The 24,713-nt window shown below is 45.4% G+C and overlaps 3 protein-coding genes and 1 long non-coding RNA gene across 6 annotated transcripts in view; 2 read left to right on the top strand and 2 right to left on the bottom strand.

Annotated features, from left to right (window-relative positions):
* The window catches only part of trmt1 (tRNA methyltransferase 1), an 8,609-nt gene extending 3,437 nt beyond the window's left edge, over positions 1–5,172 (top strand). Inside the window, exons 6-16 of the mRNA XM_019861808.1 lie at positions 4–101; positions 354–502; positions 1,198–1,281; positions 1,351–1,420; positions 2,202–2,336; positions 2,421–2,506; positions 3,622–3,730; positions 4,379–4,455; positions 4,526–4,645; positions 4,755–4,869; positions 4,951–5,172. Of these exons, the coding sequence (XP_019717367.1) occupies positions 4–101; positions 354–502; positions 1,198–1,281; positions 1,351–1,420; positions 2,202–2,336; positions 2,421–2,506; positions 3,622–3,730; positions 4,379–4,455; positions 4,526–4,645; positions 4,755–4,869; positions 4,951–5,025 (1,118 nt within the window). The 3' untranslated portion in view covers positions 5,026–5,172. The remainder of the gene's footprint in view (positions 1–3; positions 102–353; positions 503–1,197; positions 1,282–1,350; positions 1,421–2,201; positions 2,337–2,420; positions 2,507–3,621; positions 3,731–4,378; positions 4,456–4,525; positions 4,646–4,754; positions 4,870–4,950) is intronic.
* Positions 5,173–5,451: 279 nt separating this feature from the next.
* man2b1 (mannosidase, alpha, class 2B, member 1) lies at positions 5,452–15,072 on the bottom strand. The gene is made up of 22 exons (XM_019861788.1): positions 14,888–15,072; positions 14,011–14,113; positions 12,600–12,773; positions 12,310–12,503; positions 11,775–11,907; positions 11,373–11,518; positions 10,993–11,192; positions 10,807–10,927; positions 10,658–10,736; positions 10,487–10,596; positions 9,769–9,876; positions 9,408–9,707; positions 9,247–9,344; positions 9,060–9,180; positions 8,358–8,476; positions 8,185–8,286; positions 7,981–8,068; positions 6,975–7,055; positions 6,376–6,600; positions 6,069–6,218; positions 5,853–5,955; positions 5,452–5,778 (listed from the first exon to the last, which is right to left on the bottom strand). Exons 1-22 carry the CDS (start codon positions 14,999–15,001, stop codon positions 5,675–5,677), a joined length of 2,973 nt encoding a protein of 990 aa, XP_019717347.1. The 5' UTR covers positions 15,002–15,072; the 3' UTR covers positions 5,452–5,674.
* LOC109511068 (uncharacterized) lies at positions 12,809–21,995 on the top strand. The gene is made up of 4 exons (XR_002167231.1): positions 12,809–12,882; positions 13,984–14,131; positions 21,645–21,806; positions 21,906–21,995. It is a non-coding gene; the product is annotated as an uncharacterized LOC109511068 (long non-coding RNA).
* Positions 17,411–24,675, bottom strand: LOC109511055 (E3 ubiquitin/ISG15 ligase TRIM25-like). Of its 3 annotated transcripts, none has more exons than XM_019861790.1 (10): positions 23,034–24,502; positions 22,641–22,736; positions 22,403–22,483; positions 21,938–22,090; positions 21,610–21,772; positions 21,336–21,374; positions 20,571–20,645; positions 20,389–20,496; positions 17,990–18,218; positions 17,411–17,889 (listed from the first exon to the last, which is right to left on the bottom strand). In XM_019861790.1, the coding sequence occupies exons 1-10, from the start codon at positions 23,652–23,654 to the stop codon at positions 17,580–17,582; spliced, it is 1,875 nt and encodes a 624-aa protein (XP_019717349.1). In that variant the 5' UTR covers positions 23,655–24,502; the 3' UTR covers positions 17,411–17,579. The 3 variants fall into 3 exon arrangements, with proteins under 3 accessions (XP_019717349.1, XP_019717350.1, XP_019717352.1); XM_019861791.1 differs by having other exon boundaries at positions 20,419–20,496; positions 23,034–24,499; XM_019861793.1 differs by lacking the exon at positions 21,336–21,374 and having other exon boundaries at positions 23,034–24,675.
* Between the last annotated feature and the right edge of the window lie 38 nt (positions 24,676–24,713).

Here is a 24,713-nt window from a genome sequence, read left to right as displayed (position 1 = left end):
CCGCGTGCACGGACATGGCCGTGTTAGCGGGGAACAGCGGCGAGACGTGCTACAGCAAATACGGCTCCGTTTCCATCAAAGCCAAGTACTGCCACGAGCTGGTGAGCGTCAGTCAAAAAGGGAGCCTTGTTAGTCCTGGAATGGCTTCACAGTATGTTTTAATCTGTCAAATCAATGGCGTGTGATGCAGCGCGATGAAAACACACCAGAATTCACTTGTATTATCATTGAAAGCATCTTTTTTTTTTTAGCCCGCAATCATTTTTCAAATTTGATGCGACTTTGTAAAAGGACAATTCGCACCTGCCGCACGTCATAGCATTGCACATCCAAGAGCGTCTTGCTCTCCGCAGGCTCTGCGCATCATCCTGCACAGTTTGGACCAGCGGGCCAACGCCTACCAGCGATACATTCAGCCGCTGCTGTCCGTCAGCGTGGACTTCTACATTCGGGTGTTTGTGCGCGTCTTCACGGGTCAAGCCGCCGTCAAAAACTCAGCCAGGTACGGTATATCATGAACGCGATGCGATACCAAGACAATCATTGCGGATCTGGATAGCCCAAGTCAGTGCTGCCAAGATCAGATGAGATATGACTTGATGTGGTTTGTTTGCGACATCATGTGATCACGTGAGTGTACCGTGATGTATGGCAAAAGTGGAAGAAAAACGGAGCGATGTAGCGACTTCGCGACTATAAATTATTTTGGCTCATCTTGCGATGTACGTCTTGTTCAAAAGCAAGGTCGCGGTGGCATTTAGCTTTCTGCGGTTCATTGTCACGAAGGCCGATTTCACTATTTGGTGTGTGTGTGGGGGGGTGATCTGGTCGTGATGAAATTTATGTTCTAAAGTTGTTCGTTGTCAGCAAAATCGGCCAATGGAAAATGAATTCCGTGAAATCGAGACTTTGAAATGTGAACGTCACAGGGGTGGAAATGTTGTGAACGGGGTACGTTGAAATGAGAGGTTCGACTTTAACTCGATACGGGACGATACGCTTTGTGAGATTTTCAATGGTATGAACAGGTGCATGTCGTAATTTTGCCATCCGTCATGGCCCTCGCCAGCACAGTTAAAAGCAACAGTGCCGTCAAGAGGAGTCCAAAACTATCACAAGTGCTTCATGAAGCTTCAGTTGCCCATTGCTAGTTGAAAGCGTCCGTTCCAAGTTAAACGGCGAACCGATGCGTTGCAGCAAACAGGCTCTGATCTACAATTGTGTCGGCTGCGGGTCGTTCCACTTGCAGAAGATGGGCAGGAGGACCGACAACGGCAAACAGTGAGACGTCGTGGAACTTGGGACTTGTTCTTCGAGTTTCTTCGGCTGACTGTGATTTGTCCATTTCAGTATGAAGTACTCGGCAGCCACTGGACCACCGGTGGGACCAACATGCGAGCACTGTGGTCAGAGGCATCAGGTGAAGATTTTGACTGCTTTTTGTGCAAGTCACTCAAAATGGGTGGGAACAAATGAAACGTCACAGTCAGCGTCTGCCCGATGGGGCTGGAGGTGGGGCACATTTTAGCCTAAAATGACAACAAAAAAGAAAAGATTCTTTTTGGGAATCGTTTACTCCACTAAAAAATATGTATGATTCAATTTTGTTGTGCTCCGTGGTGATTGACAACATGTTTTTGGCCTAAAATTTATTTTGTGTCGTTTAATTTAAACAATTTTGAATTGTGCCTCACAAATTTTTTTCAACCTATTTCAATTTCAGCTTTAAATGTATTTAAATGTATTAAAGTAATGTCATTTTGAAGTTTTAAATTTTCAGTGACATTTTTTTCATTTTACAGTGTTTTTTGTTTATAAAAAACTGTCAAAAGGTGTGATATTTAAAATATATATATATTTTGTGTCATACCTTTTTACATTGTGAGTCAATTTTATTGAATTGTATTATTTTACTTATTTTTCCCCCAAAACATTTTCAAACCCCAAATCAATTTTGTAGATTGTAATTTTCAATGTTGAGAAATTATTATTATAAGATATTGTGTTTTTTCTTTTTAACCCAAAATAGAATTTTGATTAATTTTTCAAAATTATTTATGCAGATGAATTTGCTTAATTTGAATCTTGTATTTCTGATTTATTTTTTTTTTTTACTCTTATTTTTATTTTGAACGAATGCATTGAACTTTGTCATACGCCCGCACTCAACGCTTCATCTGTCGCGTGTGGCCTCTTCCCAGCTGGGCGGTCCGATCTGGGCAGAAGCCATCCACGACCGGCCCTTCGTCCAGAAGGTTCTGAGCGCCGTTTCTACCAACCCGTCTCGCTTTGAGACGTCCAAGCGCATCGAGGGGATACTGAGTATGGTGACTGAGGTAATTTTATTTTATCATTTTTTTCGACACGCTGTTCCCAACTTCCCGTCAGCGTGACGCCACCTGCTGGTTTGTGATGAGCAGGAGCTGGAGGACGCGCCCCTGTACTACACGGTGGATAGTCTGAGCAGTACCATACACTGCAATACGCCACCTTTGCTGCAGTTCAGGTACGCAACGTGAACCAACGTTTGGGTTCCGCCGTGCGACGAAGCGTCAATTGGTGACGGTTCTACGTGAGACAGCATGGTCTGAATATGGAACAAATTGCTGACTTTTCAAGATGTGTCCAGGAAGAGTGCGCATTTGTCCGAGATGATGACAGTGGTTTGCAGGTTTGGGTTTTAAATTAGGTTTAGAGTTTTAAACTAAGGTGTCAAATCAAGGTTGCAGGCTCCAACGAGGTTTTCAAATCTGGTTTAAGATTTCAAATGATCATTTTGTAGGGGTTAGGGTTTTAAATGAGGGTTTCAGTCCTGGGTTAGGGTTTGACACAAGGGGTTCAAATGAGCCCTCTCTGAGGGTTTCAAGCTTGGGCTAAGGCTTCAAGCAAAGGTTCGGTTTCACTCTATTTTTTTCAACCAGGGTTCAAGTTAGAAATTTGAGTTTGCAAAAGCATTTTAAAAAATTACAAAGAAAATAGGAATAAACTTGCTCAAAAGCATAACTTATTCAAATGAAGCGGGTTTGAAAACAAACTGCAGTTGATCCCTTGCTATTTCGTGGTGGTTCGTTTATCGCAGCTTCGGTGCATCACGGATTTTTTTCAAACGTATTCATTAAATTTTTTTCATAAAAAACTTTTTTTTTTTTTTAAGTCCGCAAAATGTCCGACAACGGTCCGCGAGAAGCAGCGAAAGTCCGCAAAACAGCGAGTCACATCGAGCAACATATACTGTACTACATGTATATGTTGACTGTATTTTCTTATTCATACATGTATACAGCATTAAGTAATGTTAATTATTACAAAATTTATTTCTACATGCACGTATAGAATTAAATTTGGCCTTATAAATATTTTTTATACTCATACACATGTACATGTACCTATACGGGGGGGGGGGGGGGTCGCTACTTCGCGGATTTTCGCGGGTGGTTTCGGTCCCCATTAACCGCGATAAATGAGGGATTACTGTATTCTAATCCTGTTAGGGGTCACTCATCTGTTGCTTGGGAGAATACGGAGCTCTTTAGCGGGCGTGCCAACTTGTGCTCGATACTTTTGACTGAGTATCTCTGAAATGTTTGCCGCCTCATTAAGGAAGCGTTAACTCGTGTTCAGATCTGCGCTGCTGCACGCCGGTTACAGAGTTTCCCTCTCGCATGCCTGCAAAAATGCCATCAAGACGGACGCACCGCCCGCCGCCATCTGGGACATCATGCGCTGCTGGGTAAGATGCTTTTTCTTCTGTGCTACCTGTTAGTGTTATTTTGTTTTATCTGTCGAAAAATCGTCACATCTTTTGGGTGTTATGATTTTTTTTTTTAACACTTTCTATTATGCCCAAAGATGCCATCAGGTGGCGCCTGGATAATAGGAAAGTTGTAATTGGTGTCAAGGATGTACTGCGTGTTGAACTTGGCGGATACATCTCAACTGTTGAAGGTCTTTGTATTTTCGGCAGAAGCTAACTTTAGCTCGGGTTGTTGTGGAGAGTCTTCACCACAGTTGTGTTTTTTTGACTCGGCTGAAATCAAATCGTCGCTAAGTTATGAGTTTTCATGCGTGGGAAATCTGTCCGTGGATTCTGTAGTCTGAACTGCAACAGGTGGTTGCGTGGGTTCATGGTACCTTCTGCCAGCTAGAAGAGCATTTAATTGTTCCGCCTCTCATTGTACGTCGCTGCCACGGAGAGATGAACAAATATAGATTTTTGTTTTTTTTTGCTTTGAATAATAATATGCAGACTGTTAATTGAAATAGAATCACAATGTAAAGTGGTTGAGAATCTTTTCTCTACTCTCCCATGATGCTTAAGCCTTGGCGGAGGGCTTAAAAAAAAAAATCTTTCTTCAGCTAATTTGCGTCCTGTCCGCAGGAGAAGAGCAACCCGGTGAAACGGGAGAAGCTCTCGGAAATGACGCCCGCCTTTAAGATCCTGTCCACCGAGCCCAGGTGAGACGAAATTCACCGATGGACATTTGCTCCGTTGGCCGTTTTGTTCACTGTATCTATTTGTTTTCAGCTTTGAAGCGTGTTTCACCGTCCGGGCCGACGCCAACCCCCAGTCCCGTCAGCGCCACCTGACCCGCTTCCAGGAGAACCCGCAGGCCTTTTGGGGACCTAAAGCCAGAGCAAAAGCAGGGTAACAAAACGATCCCTAGCCACTGTATTCGTACTGCACGGTGTTCAGGTCCCCACAAAGTACAAATGTGTCTTTTTGTCCTCTGCTTGGTTGTGTTTGGGCCCCCTAGTGGCGGCATCTCCAACAACCTGCAGCAGAGGCGCATGAAGAACCAGAATAAGCGCAAGGGCCAGATTACAGACTCGTCTCAGCTCAAGAGGTTCCCCTGCAAAAAGTTCAAACAGGTCGGTTCTCCCGTGTCCAAGATTGATTTGTCGGTGCCTTTCACACTGAACTCGGCTGGTCAACGTTTGTCTTTGTTTCAGGGCACGTGCACGTATGGCGACGAATGCTCATACTCGCACGACCCCGACTGCATCACCGAAGAGAAAATGGAGTGAATTAAGACAATTTTTTTTCATAGTTATTTTAGAGAGGCGGTAAAGTCGGTTGAGTTTCACAATCAAAAAAACATTTTTTTTAATTACTATTGTTTTTTTTGGGCTCTGACTGTTGTAACGGTCCAATAAAGCCTGACTAACTTGAAATTTGTCAGTGGTCATTTTTAGGATACCTCATTGGGTAACATTGCACAAGCAAAGAGAAACATTCTGCCTTTGCAAAGATGGTATTGCTCAGTTTGCATTAACACAGAGTAGTACTGATTTTAAAAAACACAAATTTTTTTTGTTTAAAAAGAAACCCCCGCAGAATTTTTGGTTCTCTTTGATTGCGCAGGTGTTCCTAATAGTGTCCAGCAAGTATGAAGGAACACAACATTTTTAAGAGTGGAATAAAAAAGTGGAATATGTTGGGCAACTAACAAGTAAGAATGATTGACTTTTATTTCCCACTGCATTTTTTTTGAATGATATAAAATCAATATAAAAGCATTTATCACATTAGGTGAAAAATGGTAGCTCATGTCACTTTTCTTCTCATGTCTCATGAGGTTTTGTGGCGGTGTAGTTTTTCCCCAGTTTCGTGGCTCAGGAGTTGCTGGAAAATGGCCGCCACATTTTCATCTTGACCAAGCCGGCGCAGGATTGGCTATCTGAGATTCGCTCTGAGCAGGAAGGTTCGGATTTCCATCGGGCGCAAGGTGACCTCCCACATGGAGGGGTCCTCCAATGACTTTTTCATCTGCTTTTCAACTGGAGAAAAAATACAAATTAAAAAGGAAGGGGGGGGGGTGGACAAGATTGCCTCAAGTCATGCCACCACGTACCAGCCTGCGGTCTCCAATCGAAACGCTTCATCTCTTCTTTCCACTGATTAGCTGACAGGTTGAGTTCGGACACGCCTGTCACCTCCAGAGTGGAAAACAGCTTCTGCGCAGAAGCAAAATCACCAGACGGCGCTATAAAAGTATACTTTCAGAATTCAAAGAAGCAGAGCATGTGTGTCGTTTCTCAATGTCGGAATTGGGAAAGTAGTAAATAACCTGCAGGTCGGCCGTGACCGGTTGTGAGTTGGCTTTGCTTTCCCAGCTCTGGAACTGATGCTCCAACCTGAGCAGGACCGACTTGTCGTCCCACTGGCTCAGTGTCAGGAGATGGACAGCAGGGGGCAGTGCAGCCTGTAGTCCTGAGAACTACATTTTTATTTCTTGCTTTTCGTCAAAGTAAAATACAAGTGAAAGGGGTGGGTGAATTCAGGAAATCATAACTTTATGCGGGGGGGGGGGGGTGGTATTCTGAGACACAATAGCCGGTGATTAAAGAAAGATATTTTCCATTTCCATCACTCACCTCCAGTCTCGTATTTGGGTGCAGGTGGCCCTCAGTAAAAGTGAGCAGCGGCTGCAGTACCGCCTCTTCGGCTAGGGGGCGGTGCGTGTCGGCGGCGCTGGCCGGGTGGTCCAGCGAGAGCAGCAGGCGGCCGCGCACAACCAGACCCTCTGGGAAGACGTCGGAAGTCTCGTTGAGGGGTTCGGCCACACCGCGGACGTCGTCGTACAGCAGCCGGCGGTGGAGCTGTTGTTGGGGCGACGCAACTACATGGATGTGATGTCTGGGTGGTGTTTCTTGGTCTTATATTTTTTAATTGGCATGTTATTTTTGTGTGGTTATGCGTGCGAGTTGCTTTTCATGGTTTCATGTATTGGATTGTGTGGGGTTTTTTTTTTCATTTCTTAACCTGTTTGTCATCATGTGTTTGTGTGTTGTCTTTTGTTTTTAGGTGTGTGTGTTTACACGTGTATCCGTCACGTGTGTGTTTATGCATGTGCTTGTGTGTGTGAGATGATGTGTTTTTGGTTTATTTCTGTGCATGTTTGAGCATTTACTTCACTGTTGTGTTCATGTGTGCGTGTGCGTGTGTGTGTGTGTGTGTGTGTGTGGAATGTGACCATGATCTCCAGGGAGCCGTTTTGGATGCTGCCTCCACCCTGAGAGCGATCCGTCACCACAGTGAGTTGATCCTTGTCATCCTGGCAACACACACACACACACACACACACACACGGACACGTTTCTACAAAATTTTCCAAATGATTGTGCGTGCATTATGTAAAACATTTGAGGAGTTGCAGATGGTTACCATGTCCCAAGCGAGGTGTCAACGATTGACGTAAGACATGCTCATGCCAATTAATTAAAGCCGCGTTTTTAGATTCAATACAGTGCTTTTTAAGGCTTTTTGAATATCCGTTGAAACATTGAGGATCACTCAGGTGGAGAGAACAGGAAGAGGAAGTGACAAACCAGGAAATGAAACGAACAAGCTGCTGTGTGAGTTCCTGGTTCAGGAAAACTCAAGAAACTTGACGTTGATTCAATATGAACTGGGTACAAGCTAATGATAGCATTAGCATTATGCTAGCATTTGCAAAAAAATACTTGAATTTCAAGTTGCGGGGTAGCCAAGCTGTTAGCTTAGCAATTAGATGAACATTTCCATTTTAACATGTTCAAGTTTTGAAAATGTTCAGGTGTGCATACTACTCCTGACACACCAATGTCATCATCAGATGCAGTACCACGTGCCCTGTAAATGTGATGACCCGAAGCCAACGTAGCACCCATAGCCTAGCTTAGCTTAGTTTAACTCATTCAATGCCAAGGTCCTTTTTTTTTTTTTTTTTAAGAATCCAGACATCCAATCCCAGGTTCGTGTTTGTTTGTTTTTTTTAATACACATGGTTGGGGAAAGTAGGGTCTGAAAATGGCTGCCATTGAATTATGATGTTCTCTAGCTATCTATGCTTACATGGTTTGCTAACATTTAATGATCTGACTTTGTTTCCTGAGTCCATGTCAAATTGATTTTCTTTTAAGCTTTGGGAAAATTGAACAGAAACGGGATATGCCCTAACAATGTGCAATTATCCATTCTACTGAGCACATGCAACGCACCTTGATGAAGGCACGGGAGTTGATCGGGTAGTAGTTCCCGGCGATGGGTTCTGACTGTTTCAGGTTCCAAGTGGGTCGAAAGTCTTTCCTGCGGGCCCGCAACAAAAATCGTCACCGTGAGCACAATTGAACATCTCCATTCAGTGTTCGCTGAATACCGATTAAGCACAGCTGAGAGTCACGAGAAAGAACTTGACGGCTTACTTCCTCTGCAGAACTTCTCTCCCGTTGGAGTCGGTGAAAAAGATTCCTGAAGACTTGATGTCCGTGTCCAAGCGAGTGATCACCTCCTTGCCCAAGTCGTCGCTGATGAAAGAAGATGGACGTGATTTCCCCAATGATCCCACGGACACAAATCGTAGGCCGGCCCCACTCACTCGATGGGAATCGGGCCCACGGTCCACTCGAGCTCTAGAACCCGGCTGTCGGTATGGAGACGAACCACCTGAGACGCCCACGGGGCGAACCACTGCCTCACCTCCTGCATCACTGACGTCTGAGAAGGGGAAAGACCATGCTAGTAGGACTTGAGCTGAGATATGTTGCTCTTTGTTTTTTTTTTTGTTTGTTTTAGGGTTTTTTTTTGCCATGTGTCCAAGAGAATTTTTCACGGGGCTCCTCTTGATTGACATGCCTCCCAAATTTCATGTTTCTCACCAGTATCGCTAAGTCACTAGCTTTGAGGGAAGAATTTTCCCAAAAGACCCCGAAGGGCATGACGACACCACGTTCCCCCAAATGGAGCCAAAAATGGCTGCTTCGAACCACAATGCCAGCTTTGCTGTGTTTTTTTTGTTTTTGTTTTGTTTTTTCCTGTAGTGGAGTTGTATTTATTTTTATTTTTTTCAAGTCATTGAACTTTGCTGCCAGGCTCCACCCAGAGGCAATGACGAAAGTAATGATTACGTAATTTACTGTTGCCAATAGGATATGTTGTTAACATTTCAAAATGGCAGACTTGTGTGTTTTCCAGGCGTGGCTTCTTGAGATTTTCCTGTGGATCTGTCGACTAAATATCACGTGAGCGACATAAAACTGGCTTCTGAATTCAAAATTTGAAAAAGCGTAACAATCCGTGCCTGTATTGTCTCCGTCTTGGCCGTCTTGCTGATGACAAACGGCGTGGAGGAGTTGGGTCGGAAGATGTACGCCCCTGAGGGCTGGTTGCTGTTTGAGTTGTTTCCGTCGCTGGCGTTGTACCTGCAAGCGTTGAGGTCACACAAATATTCATCATTTGGTTCACTTGATGAGCTTTCAGAGACCTACCAGTAGAAGTTTTGTGTCAGGCCGATGCTCTGCTTGGTCTCCAAGTTGTCCAGGCCGCTCAGGAGGCCCGTCGTTGGGTCAAAGGTCACGCGTAGATACTGTAGATATCAAAAAAAATCTGTTGTTGTGGTTGGTAACCCTACTGTAACCTCATACTGTACCTTGTTCCAGATGGATTTGGGCACATGGTAGCCTGTAGAGGCCAGCGGAGGCCCGTCCTGGAGCAGGGACACCGAGTAGGTGCTGAAGCCCAGCGGCGGGGCTCGGACCCGGAAGAGGAGCTCGTTGACGGCGAAGCCACGGTTCCTCCTCACGTCCCGCGTGGTCCCCGAGATCGGAATCACCTCGCAGTCCACAGCCTTGCCGTTAGCGTCAGCCACCACATACGTTGTGCCGTTGACCGGAAGCCTGACGGGCCAGGAGACGGGCCGAGCCAGGGGGTTGAAGACGTTCACGGAGAACTGGAGGAGGCAGCCGTGCATCAGGAAAGTTGACGGCAAGATTTAAAGCCGTTTTTTTTACCTTTTTGCTGGACTCGGTGATGGGACACACGCTGATGTTGAGGCTGTTGCAGTACACCCGCTCAGCAGTGGAGCCACTCAAAGCAGCGAGACTGTTGCTGACCACAACCTGGAGACGGGAAGAACCATCAACTGACAACGTTTTGCCGCATCAAAGAGACGACACGCATAAAATAGCCGACTGAGGGAAAAACCTCAAATTGACAGCTTCAAGGATACGCAAAACCTCACCCAGACCCGAAACCCATCAAGAATCTTCACTCATGTGAAATTGGTATCGTTGGATTTTCACAATGTTAGTGGTTTCGTAGCCACAAAATCTCATCCAGACCCGAACCCCGTTGAGATTCTACATTCCCACGATACTCAAGAAAATATCGTGCAATTGCTTTCGACAAAATGGGCCCGGAGATGTCAGCTATGAAACTTTCCACCCCGGTCCGGGCTTCCATACAGATGCTTTCTGCATGACGCGCCTGGTCGACTTCGTCCTGCGTCGAGCTTTTCTGCTGTTCAGCCGTCACTGATACCACCAGAAAATTCCTTTGCATCTTACACGTCGGCATTGCCTTTCAAACCGAACACCGAAATAGAGGAAAAAAATCCAGGAAATGCACATCTTTACTCAATGGGGATAGACTTGACATTTCCCAGACCTGAACCCCATTGAGGACCTCCATTAGCGTGCCGCTATTCCTGAAGTGTGACGTCCACTGTACCTGACAACGTTGCCAGCCGTTGGCAAGTCTCCGGGCGTAATCGTTGGCGACATGCTGCTTTTCGGTTCCTGACACGGCGTCGTGGTGCTGAGCTACCGCCATGGCTCTCCCTGGACCGGGAAGAATGAGCGGTCAGATTTGACAAAGGCAAAGGGAATCATTTTGACTTACTCAAGGTCAGGCTGTCGCCCTGACCGAAGGGTCCACTAGTAGAAGCCTGGCCGCCGAGAACCTCCAGCTGGTTACAGGTCTAAAAAAAAAAATCCTCACATTTGAGTGGTTTCCAGTTTCCAGAATCTGGATCTGATCCAGGAACCCACCTGCAGGTTGCTGTTGCTGAGCCTCTCGTAGCGTTTCAGGGCCGGCCTACTGCTGAAGTAACCCGTCCAGAAGTCGTGGGCGTCGTCCGCATACGGAAAGAAGTCATCGGTCTTGAGGGCCCTGTGCGGAAACCCAGAACGGTTCTACGCCGTCCCCCCGCTTGTGGGCTAGCATTTGGGTCCTACCAGGAGAGGTTGGCCCGATGGAGCTCTTGGAGGTAACAGGAGGGCGTGGAGTAGAGGACGTTGACGCGGCTTCCGTTGGACTGCCGGGCGTTGACGTAGCGGATCAACTTGTCCAGGTTCTTGTACCACAGGTTGGCGTTCTCGTACTGGAAGTCCGAGCCCATGGTCATGATGATGTGATTGGACTTGTACACCAGAGACTGGGCCGGGAGGAAGACTTGATTCTCACCACATAGCGACAGTTTTTCTCCATTAAGACTTTTGAATTCCTACACGATCCATGGTCGTTATGTGTGATAGAGGTTCGGATTTGGGGTGAGCCCTCAGAAAAATTTCTCCACTTGGAGGGGTTTGTGAAGCCCCGCTTCAAGTGCTCTCACCTGACTTTTTGCGATGTTGAGGAAGCGTTCCACCACGTCATTCACGTTGTAGTCCTCCAGGTCGGGATCGTCCTTGATGGGTGGGTCGTCGCAGGACTGGTCCCAGCAGAAGCCCTCGGGGGGGTTGTACCCATTGGGAAGGATCCCTGTCAGGGCGGGGAAGACCGGGGGTGTCAAAACTCGCTAGGGTTGCCCTCAGGCCGCCTATTAAGGTGAAACCACATCACTATACAATCTCAAATCACAGTTTAGGATGTACAGTCCCTTGGTTTTATGCTCGTGGTTCAACTCTCACATCACAAAGGAAACAAAATGACCTGCATTTGATCGTCATTATTTCTAGGATGAGAAAAGCCGTGAAAGATCGGATCACGCCCACAGGCTGCCACATTGTTCTGTTACCGGTGAAGAGGTCGGCCAACGGTGGGCTGATGCTGTCAGACGCCCTCCACAGCAGCTCCTGCTCTTTGGCCCGCATCCGCCGGGACCGGTCCTGGTAGTCCACTCGCCCGAAGAAAAAGCCGTCGTAACCCATCTGGAGCAGGACACGGGTGACTTTTTCAAGGATTTTTCCCTCCTCAAATTGAGGTCGAGGCGGTATTATTTTGACACTCAAGCGGTAAAGTTTGCAGCGATGAAAAAAAAAAAAAAAACACTTGTGGCTGCAATCATCAGGTTAAGTTGATCATCACTCGTTTGAATTGATTGTAGATTAAAAAAACAACATCAAAACATCGAACCGTGACATTTCGTTTTTGGCAATGCTCCATCATCCGCAAGTCATGTTAGCAATGTAGCGAGCTGCCTTGGTATTCCTTGCTGCTTTTGGCAGAAACGCAAGGGCGGAGTTAAGCGAGGCTATATTCAAGACTTGCAAACAGATTCAACACTACATTGTCAATCTTAAGGCATGTGATTTGTTTTTGTTTGTTTCTACCTGCGCAAACATGGAGGCGTGCTCCCGGGCGTGTCCAAAGGGATCAATGTGCCAGGCCACCCGGGGCCGACCGCAAGGCCCGAAGGTCTGGTTGAGGAACCTGAGGCCCATGGTCATCTGGTCCACAACGGCGCTGTAGTGGGTGGTGGCCTCGTCGCTCATGCACCAGCCGCCGTTGACGAACTCCAGTCGGCCTGGGGTAAGGAAGGGGATGCAAGGTGGGAGGGGGCGGTGGGCGAGAGGCGTTCCGCAGGATTGTTCCGGTCGAGGGAATCCAAGCGGGGACGCACCTTGGTTGACCAGTTGCTTGACCGTCCGCTGCATGTCGGAGCTCTGGCGGCGCCACCAACGGTAGAAGAAGGCAGTCTCCACGTAGATGAACCTTCGGTCGGGGTTCTTCTGCAGTTCTTCCACCACAGAGTCCAGGATGTACTGCACGCCGGCGTGCTGGATGTCGTTACGGTCTACACACCAACAAGGACGCCTGAAAACGGCCTGCATTTTGCGCACATCTCTTGCTAACAGGACGTCACTCTACTGGGAACAACTTTCAACTGAAAGTTGAAGAAAACGGTACAATTCTGACTGTGTTCATAAACAATTGTGAGCTGCTACGTTTTTCGACATGATTTGCTCCTTTTTATTTAACAAATGTTTCCATTTTTTTCCTGCCCTCGTTGTTTTTGTCTAGTGGAGCACGTTGTCATTATCACACTAATAGCATATGCAATTCATTTAGTCATCTTTAAAAATTAAAGGTAAGGTTCAACTACATGTGGGAGTTTTTTCACATCAACATTGTAGCTATCAATTAATGTAAAATCTGTATTGCACAAGGTCAAACTTAAAACATGAAAACGAAAAAAAGTCAAAACATTTTAAGAAATCTGGGTCAAAAATATGCAGAGACACATAAAACCATCCCGAATTAAAACTTGCTGTTGATTAGTCAATTATGTGATTGGTTTTTTTTTTCATTTATATAATTTTGGGAGAACTTTTTTTCAATTTTGTTTTAACATTTTTGAACAAAGTTTTCTTACACAGCTTTTTTTGACTTTTTTCCCTTGTTTTTATGCAAGCCATTCTATGATGCATTTTTTCAAGTTACATAATGTACACAAAATATTCTACGATATATGCATCAGAAAACAAGATTATAAACTATCAATGGGATAAAAGAGTACCTGTATTACACTGTAGTATTTGATGTCACGTTTACTAAGATGATACACTCATATTTTTATCATATTAAAAACAATAGGTAGTTCTGGTTTTATATCAAATGGATATCATATATTAAACGAAAGTGGCTTTTGAGGACATGCGATGAGTTCCAATTTCAAATTGCCAAGAAAAGTTGAATTGTCGATGACTGTATTAAATCACTATGTAAGCGATAAAAGATAAAAATTCATATTATACTTCATCATATACAAAAATCTGACCAGTTTTCACTGCAAATGCCCTCACGGAAATCAAAGCAAAAATCGCAAAATACTTTGAAACTGGTTGTTTGAGGGCAAGCATAGTGCTGATGGAGCAGGGAAAAAATATATACAAATGCAAACCCCCACGCCCCCACAACCTCCCTGTGAAAACATGATGATGGTGAATCATGAGCTGTTGCACAGAGGATAATGATCATTTTATGGTTCGTCTTTTAGCACACAGGTGCATGTGCGCACGCGCTGTTCAGACCTCCGTAGAAGTACTGGTCCACGGTCTTGAGCCAGCCCACGTCGTCGTGCGTGTGCGGAACCAGGTGGACGTTCAGCATGGACGCCTTTGTAGCGTGACAGGACTGCAAACAAACAAATGAGTATGTACGCACATCCCAACATAAATGGCAATAATGCACACACAAACAACTAATAAAGGAGTGTGTGCGTATGTGTTTTGTTTTTCCACAACAAAAACAAACGAATTGACCTTGCCGGCTGTGAGTTAAAACCTCACACGGAATTTGTCCCTGTCGTTGGAAGCAACAGTATCACAAAAACATTGCTTTGGTATGTCTCAATGTCCAGACACTCATCGAGCAACATGATTGGATCATTTATCTTAAGTCACGCTGGAGGGGGAAGGTTGGTTAAACAACACCTTTGACTTCTTGACACTCCCTTTCGGACTGTTGCTACTTTTTTGCTGCATGTTCGAAATAAACATTTATTCAATCAATATAAAGTATGCAATAGTGCAGTCATAGTGATCAAGAGCAGAATCGTGCAAATCATCAAGAGTGATGGTTATGTTCAATATTCGAGGTTCGCACTGTTTTATTTAAAATTTTAAAATGGAACTCTGTTATTATTATTTGAGAAAAAAGATGTGTGATTACACATCTAATCTAAACAGCGATCAATATCATCCGCGACAGCATAACAGTTTTCATAAAATGGTTAGACCTAACCGAAAAAAAATGAACCGTCTGCGTGTCTATTTCCAGTTCACAGAGCTTGAATGGACGATTTTAGTCATAAAATGACTGAAAAGTCGTTTTTTTCAAGTTTCCTTTCAAATATATGGCCTTGAACGCGGCATGATGTCACAAAAAAAGCGCCCAGAAATGTCTCACCTGATAGCCGCATTTGTCCTCGCGTAGATTTTCGTGGCGTTCGACTGGCAAACTGAAACAAATTTCACAGAGGAGCAAAAGGAGCGAAAGGAGCCGACAGCAGCCCGCCGCCATGTTGGCAAATGAAAGTCAAAGTCATGTGATGTGTGTTTACGTTCCAGGTATCATGTGACAAGCGATTTCCTGACCCCCAATCTTTTCTGGCGGGCTTTAATCGGTCGATCGTTAATGACGTGCGTGATTTTTTTTTCATGACCTTTTAAGTTTGAAGACACAAGCAAGGCGCGTTTCACGTACATATTCACGTTCGTTAATGTTCAATATCGTTTGCTCCCTGTCTCTACGAAATGCCACACGGAAAACTAAATATTTATACTTTGAGAGAAAAATATAATTTACGATATTAGTCGTAATTGTAATATCTCGACAATAACGGTTGCGTTTTTTCCATCTCTCAGAACTCACGTTACTGACTTTATTTCAACAAGAAAGTCATAATTTCCTTTTGGAGAAAAATTAGGAATACCGTATTTCACGGATTCATATATTTCTTTTGAAATAATACTGTTACAAGATTTTTAAAAAAGAAAAGTCACGCTGTTACGAGAAATCGGTTTGCATCCAAAAAAGAAAAGTGTCAATTTCATGTCAGAAGTTGTACTTTTTTAGGTAAAACGTGTTATTCCACAAGTCATACTTTTGAAAAAACAAAGATGAGCGATTTTACCCTTAATTACAAAGAACAAGATACCCCGATAAAACACTATTTTATTCTTGTCATTTTACTTTTTTCAAAAGGACATGATGACACATGTAGCCTCGCCAGATTCCCACATTTTCCTTGAAGATTTGACTCTCCTACTTTTGCAAATTTTTAATCTCAGAAAATATATGACAATATTCTCCTAAAATGAGAAGCATAATCTTAATTTCTTGTTTTGTACCCAGTACTTAGACCATCAATACCCATTGAGAATTAACAAAACAAACATTTGAGGCATTTGTGGGTCTTTTATTATTGTTATATGCACAAGAAGCAAACATGTTGGTCAACGAGTAGCTTTCAAACAAGACCATGAGGACTAAAGTGTCGCACAGCGCTCCCTGTCGGTGAATGTAAATGTAACAGTTGCATGTGAAATTATTGCATACAGTATTTGTCTTTTTCATCATGCGTTCTGTATACAGATTTGATGAACAGTTGAAACTCAATTTTTTGGGTTGAAAAGGCATCACTCAGTGCTCGGGTACCTCATCTCAGTTTTCAAGAGCGTAAAACGTACCTGAGCTTGTTATTTATTTATTTATTTTTAACCCAGCGGAACCTCTAATATCCAAACTGAAAACACTTACAAAATATAATCCTCTGGAACATGAAATACTTTGGGTTAAAGCTGTGTTTTGGAGATGTAAAATTTCAAATTTATGAGAAGAATTTCGTGAGATTTTATGAGAAGAATTTTTTTTTAGGGGCAAACGATTTTTTTTTGTAAATAATTTTTTAATCACATTTTAGGGGGTAAAAAGTCAGTCACATAAGAATACATGAGTTCTTTTTTTTCCCAGAAATAAAGTTGCAAGAAAACAGTCGTGGCAAAAAAAATGCCTTTAAATAAAGAAATAGTCAAATTCTTAAAAGAATAAAGTCACAATTTCCAAGAAAATGACACTTTTAAGTTCAAAAGGCACAATTTGGGAATGAAGGCAAAGGGAACGTATGAGAAAATATTTTTTTTGGGGGGTGGGGGAAAATAGTCAGAATTTTGTCTGACTTCCGTGTGGGATTTCAGAGGTCCCACTGAACTTGGCAGCCTTTGGAGTTTGGTTTTTATTTAAAGTGAGCCCTACTATGACGCAAAGCAAATATCCGCATGTCATTGACGCCAATCCGAAAAGATTTGAAATTGTCTTTGCATGCCACAAAATGGCAGCAAGGCACTTTTTTTTTTTCCCCCATGAGACAGGGCGAAATGAAGGTCGTCCTCTTCAGTTCAACATAGTTACCAAGTGGCCACCAAAGCTGCGCCAAAAGCAATATTTTTATACAAGCCATGCCAAACCGTGACTGTGGGGATTCACTGTAGTTTGAAAAATAAAAATTGGAGAGATGGTCACGGCCGTTTAGTACGCTGGAGGAGGGATAAAGTTGCAAGAAAACAGTCGTGGCAAAAAAAATGCCTTTAAATAAAGAAATAGTCAAATTCTTAAAAGAATAAAGTCACAATTTCCAAGAAAATGACACTTTTAAGTTCAAAAGGCACAATTTGGGAATGAAGGCAAAGGGAACGTATGAGAAAATATTTTTTTTGGGGGGTGGGGGAAAATAGTCAGAATTTTGTCTGACTTCCGTGTGGGATTTCAGAGGTCCCACTGAACTTGGCAGCCTTTGGAGTTTGGTTTTTATTTAAAGTGAGCCCTACTATGACGCAAAGCAAATATCCGCATGTCATTGACGCCAATCCGAAAAGATTTGAAATTGTCTTTGCATGCCACAAAATGGCAGCAAGGCACTTTTTTTTTTCCCCCATGAGACAGGGCGAAATGAAGGTCGTCCTCTTCAGTTCAACATAGTTACCAAGTGGCCACCAAAGCTGCGCCAAAAGCAATATTTTTATACAAGCCATGCCAAACCGTGACTGTGGGGATTCACTGTAGTTTGAAAAATAAAAATTGGAGAGATGGTCACGGCCGTTTAGTACGCTGGAGGAGGGCAGAGGAGCAGAGTGGAGTCCAGATCCAGGCGGAAGGCCGGATAGATGGGCTGCGAGAAGGCACATCTGAAGGTGTGCAGCAGCACCACGCTGTCTGACACGCTGTAAAAGGACAACGCCCCCTTGTGGCGCTCCAGGAAAACGCCGATGCGCGGGCACGGCGCCGCCGCCACGGTGGTCTTACGGTTGTCATGCCAGGCGGCGTAACCGGCATGCGTACAGCGAAGTCGCCACGAGTTCTCGTTGCGGCCCAGCAGACAGGGTTTTCCGCCGCCTTTGCGTCCGATTCGCCTGAAAGTAGGGTTGAAAAATAGCCGCGGCTTAACTTCCAATGGAAATTGACCAGAAACTTTGCGGAAATATCCCCTCCTCCCACCCTTTACAAGTCTACCTGTAGGTGGCGCCGATGTCGATCCATCCGCCGCCGCGCCACTCGACCTCCCAGTAGCTGGCGTCGCCAAACTGGCCCTGACAGCACAGGACCTGAGCCACTGAGTCGAAGCGTTGGGGGTGCGCCGGGTACGACTGAAGCTCCTCGCCGCAGTGGGCCCCCTGGCCTCCGTCGAACAGCACCAGTGTGGGGTGGGCCGTGTCCGGGTCCAAGGACAGATGACAGCAAACTGAGATAACCAACAAACAGGAAGTAAGCAACAAGGACAGCCCGAGCCCAAATGTCAACTTACCCTGGCCCAAGAACCGGAACACCAACCCTAAGAAGACTCCAACAACCCCCCCCCCCCCTTTCCTTAAGAACTATAATAGCCTGGACAAGAACCTGAACACCAAGCCGAAGTAAAACCAAATGAGAACTCACAAAAACAATCCTTACCCACCCAAACCCCAACAAGAACTTGAACCTTGACACCTAACAGCCAGCTAACCCCAACAAGACCTCTGACTGAACCAGGCATGTCCAGCTCGGATCCTCGAGAGCTGCTGTCCTGCGTCTTTTATGTCTCGCTCCTCATCAGCAAGCAATGAAGACGCCCGATAACGAACCTGGTCATTTGAATAAGGTGTGTTGAAATTGCGAGACAGCCAAAACAGGCTGCAAACCCAACAAGAACCTCAACCCCCTCACCGAACAACCCCAACAAGAAACCCAATCGTAACCGAACCCTGGAGGAGGACTTGTTTACCTTTGGGCAGTTGAAAAAAGTTGGACTCGACAACTGAACTTCTCTAAGCATCAAGTTTTATATTTAGCTTCACTCCAGTTGTTTTCAGAGCTCGCATCTGAGCACCCGGGTCAGTTTACCGTGGCGGCATCACAAGGTCCAAACAACAGGATTTCAGTCTTTGTATCATTGTAGAAACTTTGTATCATTAAAAAGCAAAGCATTTTAAATACATCCGTGCCTTTGATTACCCGACACACACTCAAGAACGTTTACGTTGTACGTTTGCGTATCACATGAAATGGGATGTTTCCAGAAGACTGCCCCAAGAGAAAAGAAAATCAGAGGCCCAAGAATGGAACCTTGCGGCACTCCACACCTGAGAGGAGCCCCAACTCGAACACTCCATTTTCTACCTGTGAGGTACCACCGAAACCACTGCCCGAGACAGAAGACTGGGATGGTCTACCCCGACCTTTAGCAACAAGCCTGACCTCAATGCTAACAGGACAAACGACAAGCGTAACACCACCCTTAAATAAGTAACCTAACCCCAGCTGTCACAAGCTTGCCAATGAGAACACGAAACCCCAAGCCCAAAAACATTCCCAGACCTTTCAAGAACCCGAATTCGAACCGACCACTTGATCACCTGCCTGGTGACCAAACAAGACGGCATCACCCCAAAAGCACAGACCGGGAAAAGCCTTTTGGGACCCCGATGAGGTGACAATCTGCAGTTGTGGGGACGAAAGACACCCGCGATGTCATCAGTTATTGATGAGCGACAAGGTGTCATCCTATCAGCACAAACGCTCGGTGACTTTCCTTAATCCAGACGTGACATTCTCAGGTTCCCTCCCCTGCGTTCAGCGAGGTTCGTTTCGCCTTGCATCGCCCGTAAGGAGGCCGCGGATAACATTTAATCACAATGAACGCTCACCCCCCCCACGTCCCCAAAAAGATGCCATTTTCTCAGATTTTGTCAAGATAAAAATTTGTCATATTGAGTCATAATTATATGAGAAGTCAGAATCATCATAATATTACCAGCTGTAATTTGAAAAAACAAAAACAAAAGTTTGTTTCGAAGAAAAGTTGGAATCTTAGGAGGATACATTCATATGAATTAAAATATACGGCTGAAACAGTCATCATGCTTTCTGAGGAAATAAAACTGTTGGACGCTTCCAATTTTTTTTTTTCAAAATAAAAGTGTAAAAATTGGTAAAATAACTAAAGTAGTATTAGTACCGCCCCCCCACCAAAACAAGTTTTTTGTTTGTCATTTTGTTTTTTTTTTTCCTGAGAAAAGTAAAAAACGGTGGTGATTGGTGCCTTGACTTACAAGGAAAAATTTGAACTTGAACTTGATGACAAGCATCACTGTCAGCTCGTAGGCAATTCCTCGAAAACGATATCAAGTGTGCTTGCTTCAAGCTGTTTCTTTCCACTGCCGGTGAATGTTTACTGTCAAGCTAAATGTCAAACAAAGAAAATGACACGTTGTGTTTTCAAGCCTTATGTGAACATACAATGCAAAACGTCATAGACCAGTGAACCAAACGAGCAGCATTCTTGTGGTTGCACATTAGCATATTGAACACAAAGAGTGCAGCAACACCTGTAGACAGACAACAATAACCAGAGGCTTATATTGTTATTGTGATACTTTTTTGGGGTGATGAAGACGAGAACTTACACCTTAGGAAGACGGCCCTCATCCTTTGGTCGGCCGGCTGCAGAAGCGGCAAGGACGGAGAGAACGACGAGGCAAACACTACGCACAGGAGGAAAAGTGATGCAGTTTTTGAACAGGGCAGCTGGTAGCGTGAGAGCGCACGCAGTACTCACACTGTGTGTCATCTTGTCGTGAATGGCGAGGGGAATGCTTAGGCTTGAAGTTCTCGGCGGCCGCATTTACTGCGCCTTCAAACACACGACTGACATTTTTATTAGGTGCTCCTTAATTTGAAACCCTCACCTTTGTTTCAAGCCCTAATTTAATTCCAACCCTAATTGGAACCCTTAAACGTGGCTCAAAAACCTCATCTCTACCCTTAACCCTGGCTCAAAACCTTAATTTGAAAGCACAGGCCTTGTTTCAATTGCAAACGACGGCCTGCAACCTGAATATCAGAACCAAACTTGAAATCCTAACCCAGGCTTGAAATCGCAACCCAGGATCAAAGCCATAATTCGAAGCATTAAACCTTGTTTGAAATACGACCCGAAACCCTACTTTGAAACTCGTCTTGAAAAACTCTTCACCAAATTTGAAACTGTAACTTCACAACTAACCGTAACCCTTTCTTGAAAGCCTACTTTGAAGCCCTCATCGGGAACGCTGCCCATGTTTGAAACCCTAACCCAAAACCCTAATCCAAACTTGGAACTGAGCCGTTGAAACCTGATTTGAAACCCAACTCAAATTTTCACATGCTGACCCAGGCATCCAAACCTAATTTGAAACCCTAACCCTGGTATAAAATGCTAACGGGGGTTTGAAAGCCCATTTTGAAACCTTAACTCTGTCTGGACATCCTCACTCAAAACCTGAACCATCAATGAAAACAGTCATTTGAAATCATTAGATCGCTGTCCAATGAGTGATCTCACCTTTCGCGCACTCGCCACCTGACGCGTTGTTCTCATTAACTGCAAGACAAACGCAACCGGTTGAGTGAGCGTATGTCCGCCTGCGTGCGTGCGTGCCCGCTTTTGGGGTTCAACCACTATAGATTTTTTTTTTTTTTTTTTGTTTTTTTTTTTTTTTTTTTTTGGTCGTCAACATTGAGGTAATGAAGGTCAAGTGAATCTTAAAGCACAAACGCACCCTCCCTACCCTGTTACCCGCGCGTATGTATGGGTGTCATGGTCATCCGTGTTTTACCCGCCCTGCTGATGGAGTCCATCTCCTCTCTGCAGACTTCCTCCAGGCGGCTGCGAAGTCTCCCCAGGGCCCCCCTCGCCCCACTGAAGGCCTCGGTGGAGGGGCCAGACGTCGGTGAGGGCCGGGCGGCGGCCGCGATGGGAAGGCACAGCAGCGGCGCCACCTGCTGGGGAGAGAGCGACACTCAAACAGCCGAGGTGCGCGATGGGCTCGGATTGGGGTCTCGAGGTGCAGGAATTTGGGCAAAATGTTTGTGTTCAAGAACCAAAATTGTTGTTGTTGTTTTATTTTTAAAGCGATAAGGTGCCGTTTCTCACGACGACATCACCTGCAGAAAGTGCCCGCTGTCCTGGGTCTGAAGAAGTTGTTCGATCTCCCGGTCTCGCCTGCGTAGTTCCTCCAGATCTTTCTCCAGCGTCTCCGCGTCCTGCTCGGCGCGAGCCACCAACGCTCGCGAGCGAGCGTCCACGCGCGCTCGCACCTTCGGCCACACCAAGCAGGCAGCAACTTCATGTTGACGTTTCCAACCGTGTTTTGAAATGCTCACGCAAACTTCAGAACCCAACTCTCATTTAAAATCACAACCCTGGCTTAAAAACCTGAATTTCAAACCTTCAGCCTCGAATAATTTAAAATGCTAAGCCTAGCTTCAGAAGCTAATTTGAAACCCTACTTTAAAACGTAACGCCTTGTTTGAGACCCTAACCCAAATAGAAAAACTAATTTGAAACCTTGCCCTTGTAACCGTAACCCAACCGTAACCCAAACTTTCTTTGAAGTTCTGACAACTCACCTCAGCCTTTGTCTTCTCCAGTCGTGTTACCATGTCAGCAAAAAGCGACTCGCTGTCCTCCAAAACGGCCGATGCCGACACCTGAGACACACACATACACAAACACGGGTAATTTACTCCTTTCCAGGGTTCCAAAAATCTTTTTGGGCCAGGGTCTGCAGCATTGAGCAAACCTTTTTGGAACCTTTTATTCTTTTTTTTTTTTAACCCCAAGAACTAAAAGTACCAAAAAGTGTACCTTGAGGGACTCCAAGCTCTGCTGGAACTCCTCCAGCTCTCGCTCACAGCTTCGGATTTTGCCCTGAACCATCCTATGAAACTGCCGAAGTTGAACCTGGACGGCAGACAGACAATTTGGTGGCTCATTCAAATCACCGAGGGAACTATTTTCAATCTTGTAAGAATTCCTAAAATGACACATTTTTCATCAAGTGGGAACCCAAGCCACGCTGCCCGCACCCAAGCCAGTTGAGTGCTGTACAACTTCACCATCAGCGAGCGGCACTCACAGCTCAATTCCAATAACTATCAATTATCATCCTGTGTCCTTCCACGAAATAATGCCACTCAATTGAGGCGCAGTTTGACAGCATTCAACCCCATTTTTGAATTGTCTCGTCGTCGCCCGTACCTGTCTCCGCGCCCTCTGAGCCTCCCCGGGGTGCGCCTCCTCCCGGTCGGCCTCGCACAGCAGACAGTCTCCGCTCCACTCCACCGCGGCCTCCTCCGGCTCGACGTCCCCGCCGGCTCGCGGCCGCAGTCCGAGGCGGTGCTGCGCGCAGAGCCGCTCGGCGGGACACTCCACGGCGGCCACCAGCTTGTGCCGCCGTAAGGTGTCCACTTCCCGGTGGGGCAGCACATGAGCCTCGCAGAAGGAGGCCAGGCACACCAGACACGACTTGGCCGCCGCCAGTTTGCTCTCCGGCGGGCAAAAGTCGCACGGGACCTGGCCCGCGATGCCCAGGTACAGCTCGGGTGGCTCGGAGAGCTCCGAGGCTTCTCTCGGCTTGAGCTTGGCCACCACCTCGGCCAGCACGGTGTTCCGGCGGAGCACCGGCCGGGGGCTGAAGGCCTCGCGGCACTGCGGGCAGCTGAAGTGCGCCGGCGGCTCGGCACGGTCCCAGTAGCCGTCGATGCACGCCATGCAGTAGGTGTGTCCGCACGGGATGGACACCGGGTCCTGAAGGACGTCCAAGCAGATGGGACAGCGAAACTGGCTCTCCGTCACGGAGATGTTGGCATGGTGGGCCATCGCCGCCGGACAGGGGCGGCTCGCTGATCGAGTCCGACTTTCGGTCACGCTCTCCGGGTTTGTTTTGACTTTACGGGAGGGGTCGGACTAGAGCTTTGGGAGCGACTAAAATAACTCTTCCGCTCGCTCTACAAATAATTTTGCCCTTGTTGTTGACTGGCAGGTACGTAATGGTTGAAGATCATTGTTGACATTTTAACGCAGAGAAACGTAATTTCATTGTCAAATTGTTTACTTTTCATAGTACACTTGTATATAAATAAGAAGTGAAATTTCACACTATGTGCTTTAGTCATCAGGTGGAATACATTATTTGAGGCCGTGCTGTCCTCTGGTGGCGACGCCGTCTGATGACACTCCGAACAGTTTAATTGTGCCCGAATTTTTGACTGGATAATTTCCAGTCATTGTTTTTTTTCTTTGTGCAAGGTGAAATTTATCATTCACACTACGATCATGAAATAAAGGATGTCTCACGTACAACTCTTTTCCCTAAAACCCTTTGTAGATTATTTCGAGTTATTTTGTTTTATTTCTGTTGTGCAAGGTGATGGTCAACATGAATAACCAATGAGAGAAGAAAAAGCATGAACCGTAATAAAAATTGTCCACCGGAAAAATGCCTTTTTTGACGTTGTGGCCTATTTCAAAATTTTCTCAGTTGTACAGCACAAGCACAAACATCAAACACGTTGTTTAACTTGTTCTTTTCAATCATGTTTGAGTCATTTTTTTCCAATACTGAAGGCGTCAGGTGACGTCGGTCACTTCCCGCCTGCGTTGATTTGACACGGAGCGTGTCGTTCACAAAAGATAAAAAAATGTCCGATTAAGATTAATGAAGTAAAAATGATTTCAATTTCACTTGATTTATTATATATATTTTATAATTTCGATTCGTTTTGCATTATTGACTTTGTGCTGGGCGCCCACTCTACGCTTGTTCGAGTCCAACTTTGAGCCAGGTGAAGGAAATTATACGTGAGCGCGCGCGCGCGCGTGTGTGTGCGTGTGTGTGTGTGTGTGTGCGTGTGTGTGTGTGTGTGTGTGTGTGTGTGT

The sequence above is a fragment of the Hippocampus comes genome, unplaced genomic scaffold (genome assembly GCF_001891065.2).
Source record: "Hippocampus comes isolate QL1 unplaced genomic scaffold, H_comes_QL1_v1.1 scaffold7, whole genome shotgun sequence".
Classification (NCBI taxonomy): domain Eukaryota; kingdom Metazoa; phylum Chordata; class Actinopteri; order Syngnathiformes; family Syngnathidae; genus Hippocampus; species Hippocampus comes.
This window is presented reverse-complemented; position numbering and strand designations above follow the sequence as displayed.

Excerpts from the sequence above, each read along its gene's own strand:
- LOC109511055 (XM_019861790.1), bottom strand. The coding sequence starts at position 23,654 with ATGGCCCACCATGCCAACATCTCCGTGACGGAGAGCCAGTTTCGCTGT. Across the intron at positions 20,646-21,335 it reads AGGTGGCGAGTGCGCGAAAG|GCGCAGTAAATGCGGCCGCC; the intron begins GTGAGATCACTC and ends GTGTGTTTGAAG. Across the intron at positions 20,497-20,570 it reads ACGACAAGATGACACACAGT|TGTTTGCCTCGTCGTTCTCT; the intron begins GTGAGTACTGCG and ends TCCTGTGCGTAG.
- man2b1 (XM_019861788.1), bottom strand. The coding sequence starts at position 15,001 with ATGGCGGCGGGCTGCTGTCGGCTCCTTTCGCTCCTTTTGCTCCTCTGT. Across the intron at positions 11,193-11,372 it reads TCAACATCGCAAAAAGTCAG|TCTCTGGTGTACAAGTCCAA; the intron begins GTGAGAGCACTT and ends CTCCCGGCCCAG. Across the intron at positions 10,597-10,657 it reads GGGCGACAGCCTGACCTTGA|GGAGAGCCATGGCGGTAGCT; the intron begins GTAAGTCAAAAT and ends TTCCCGGTCCAG.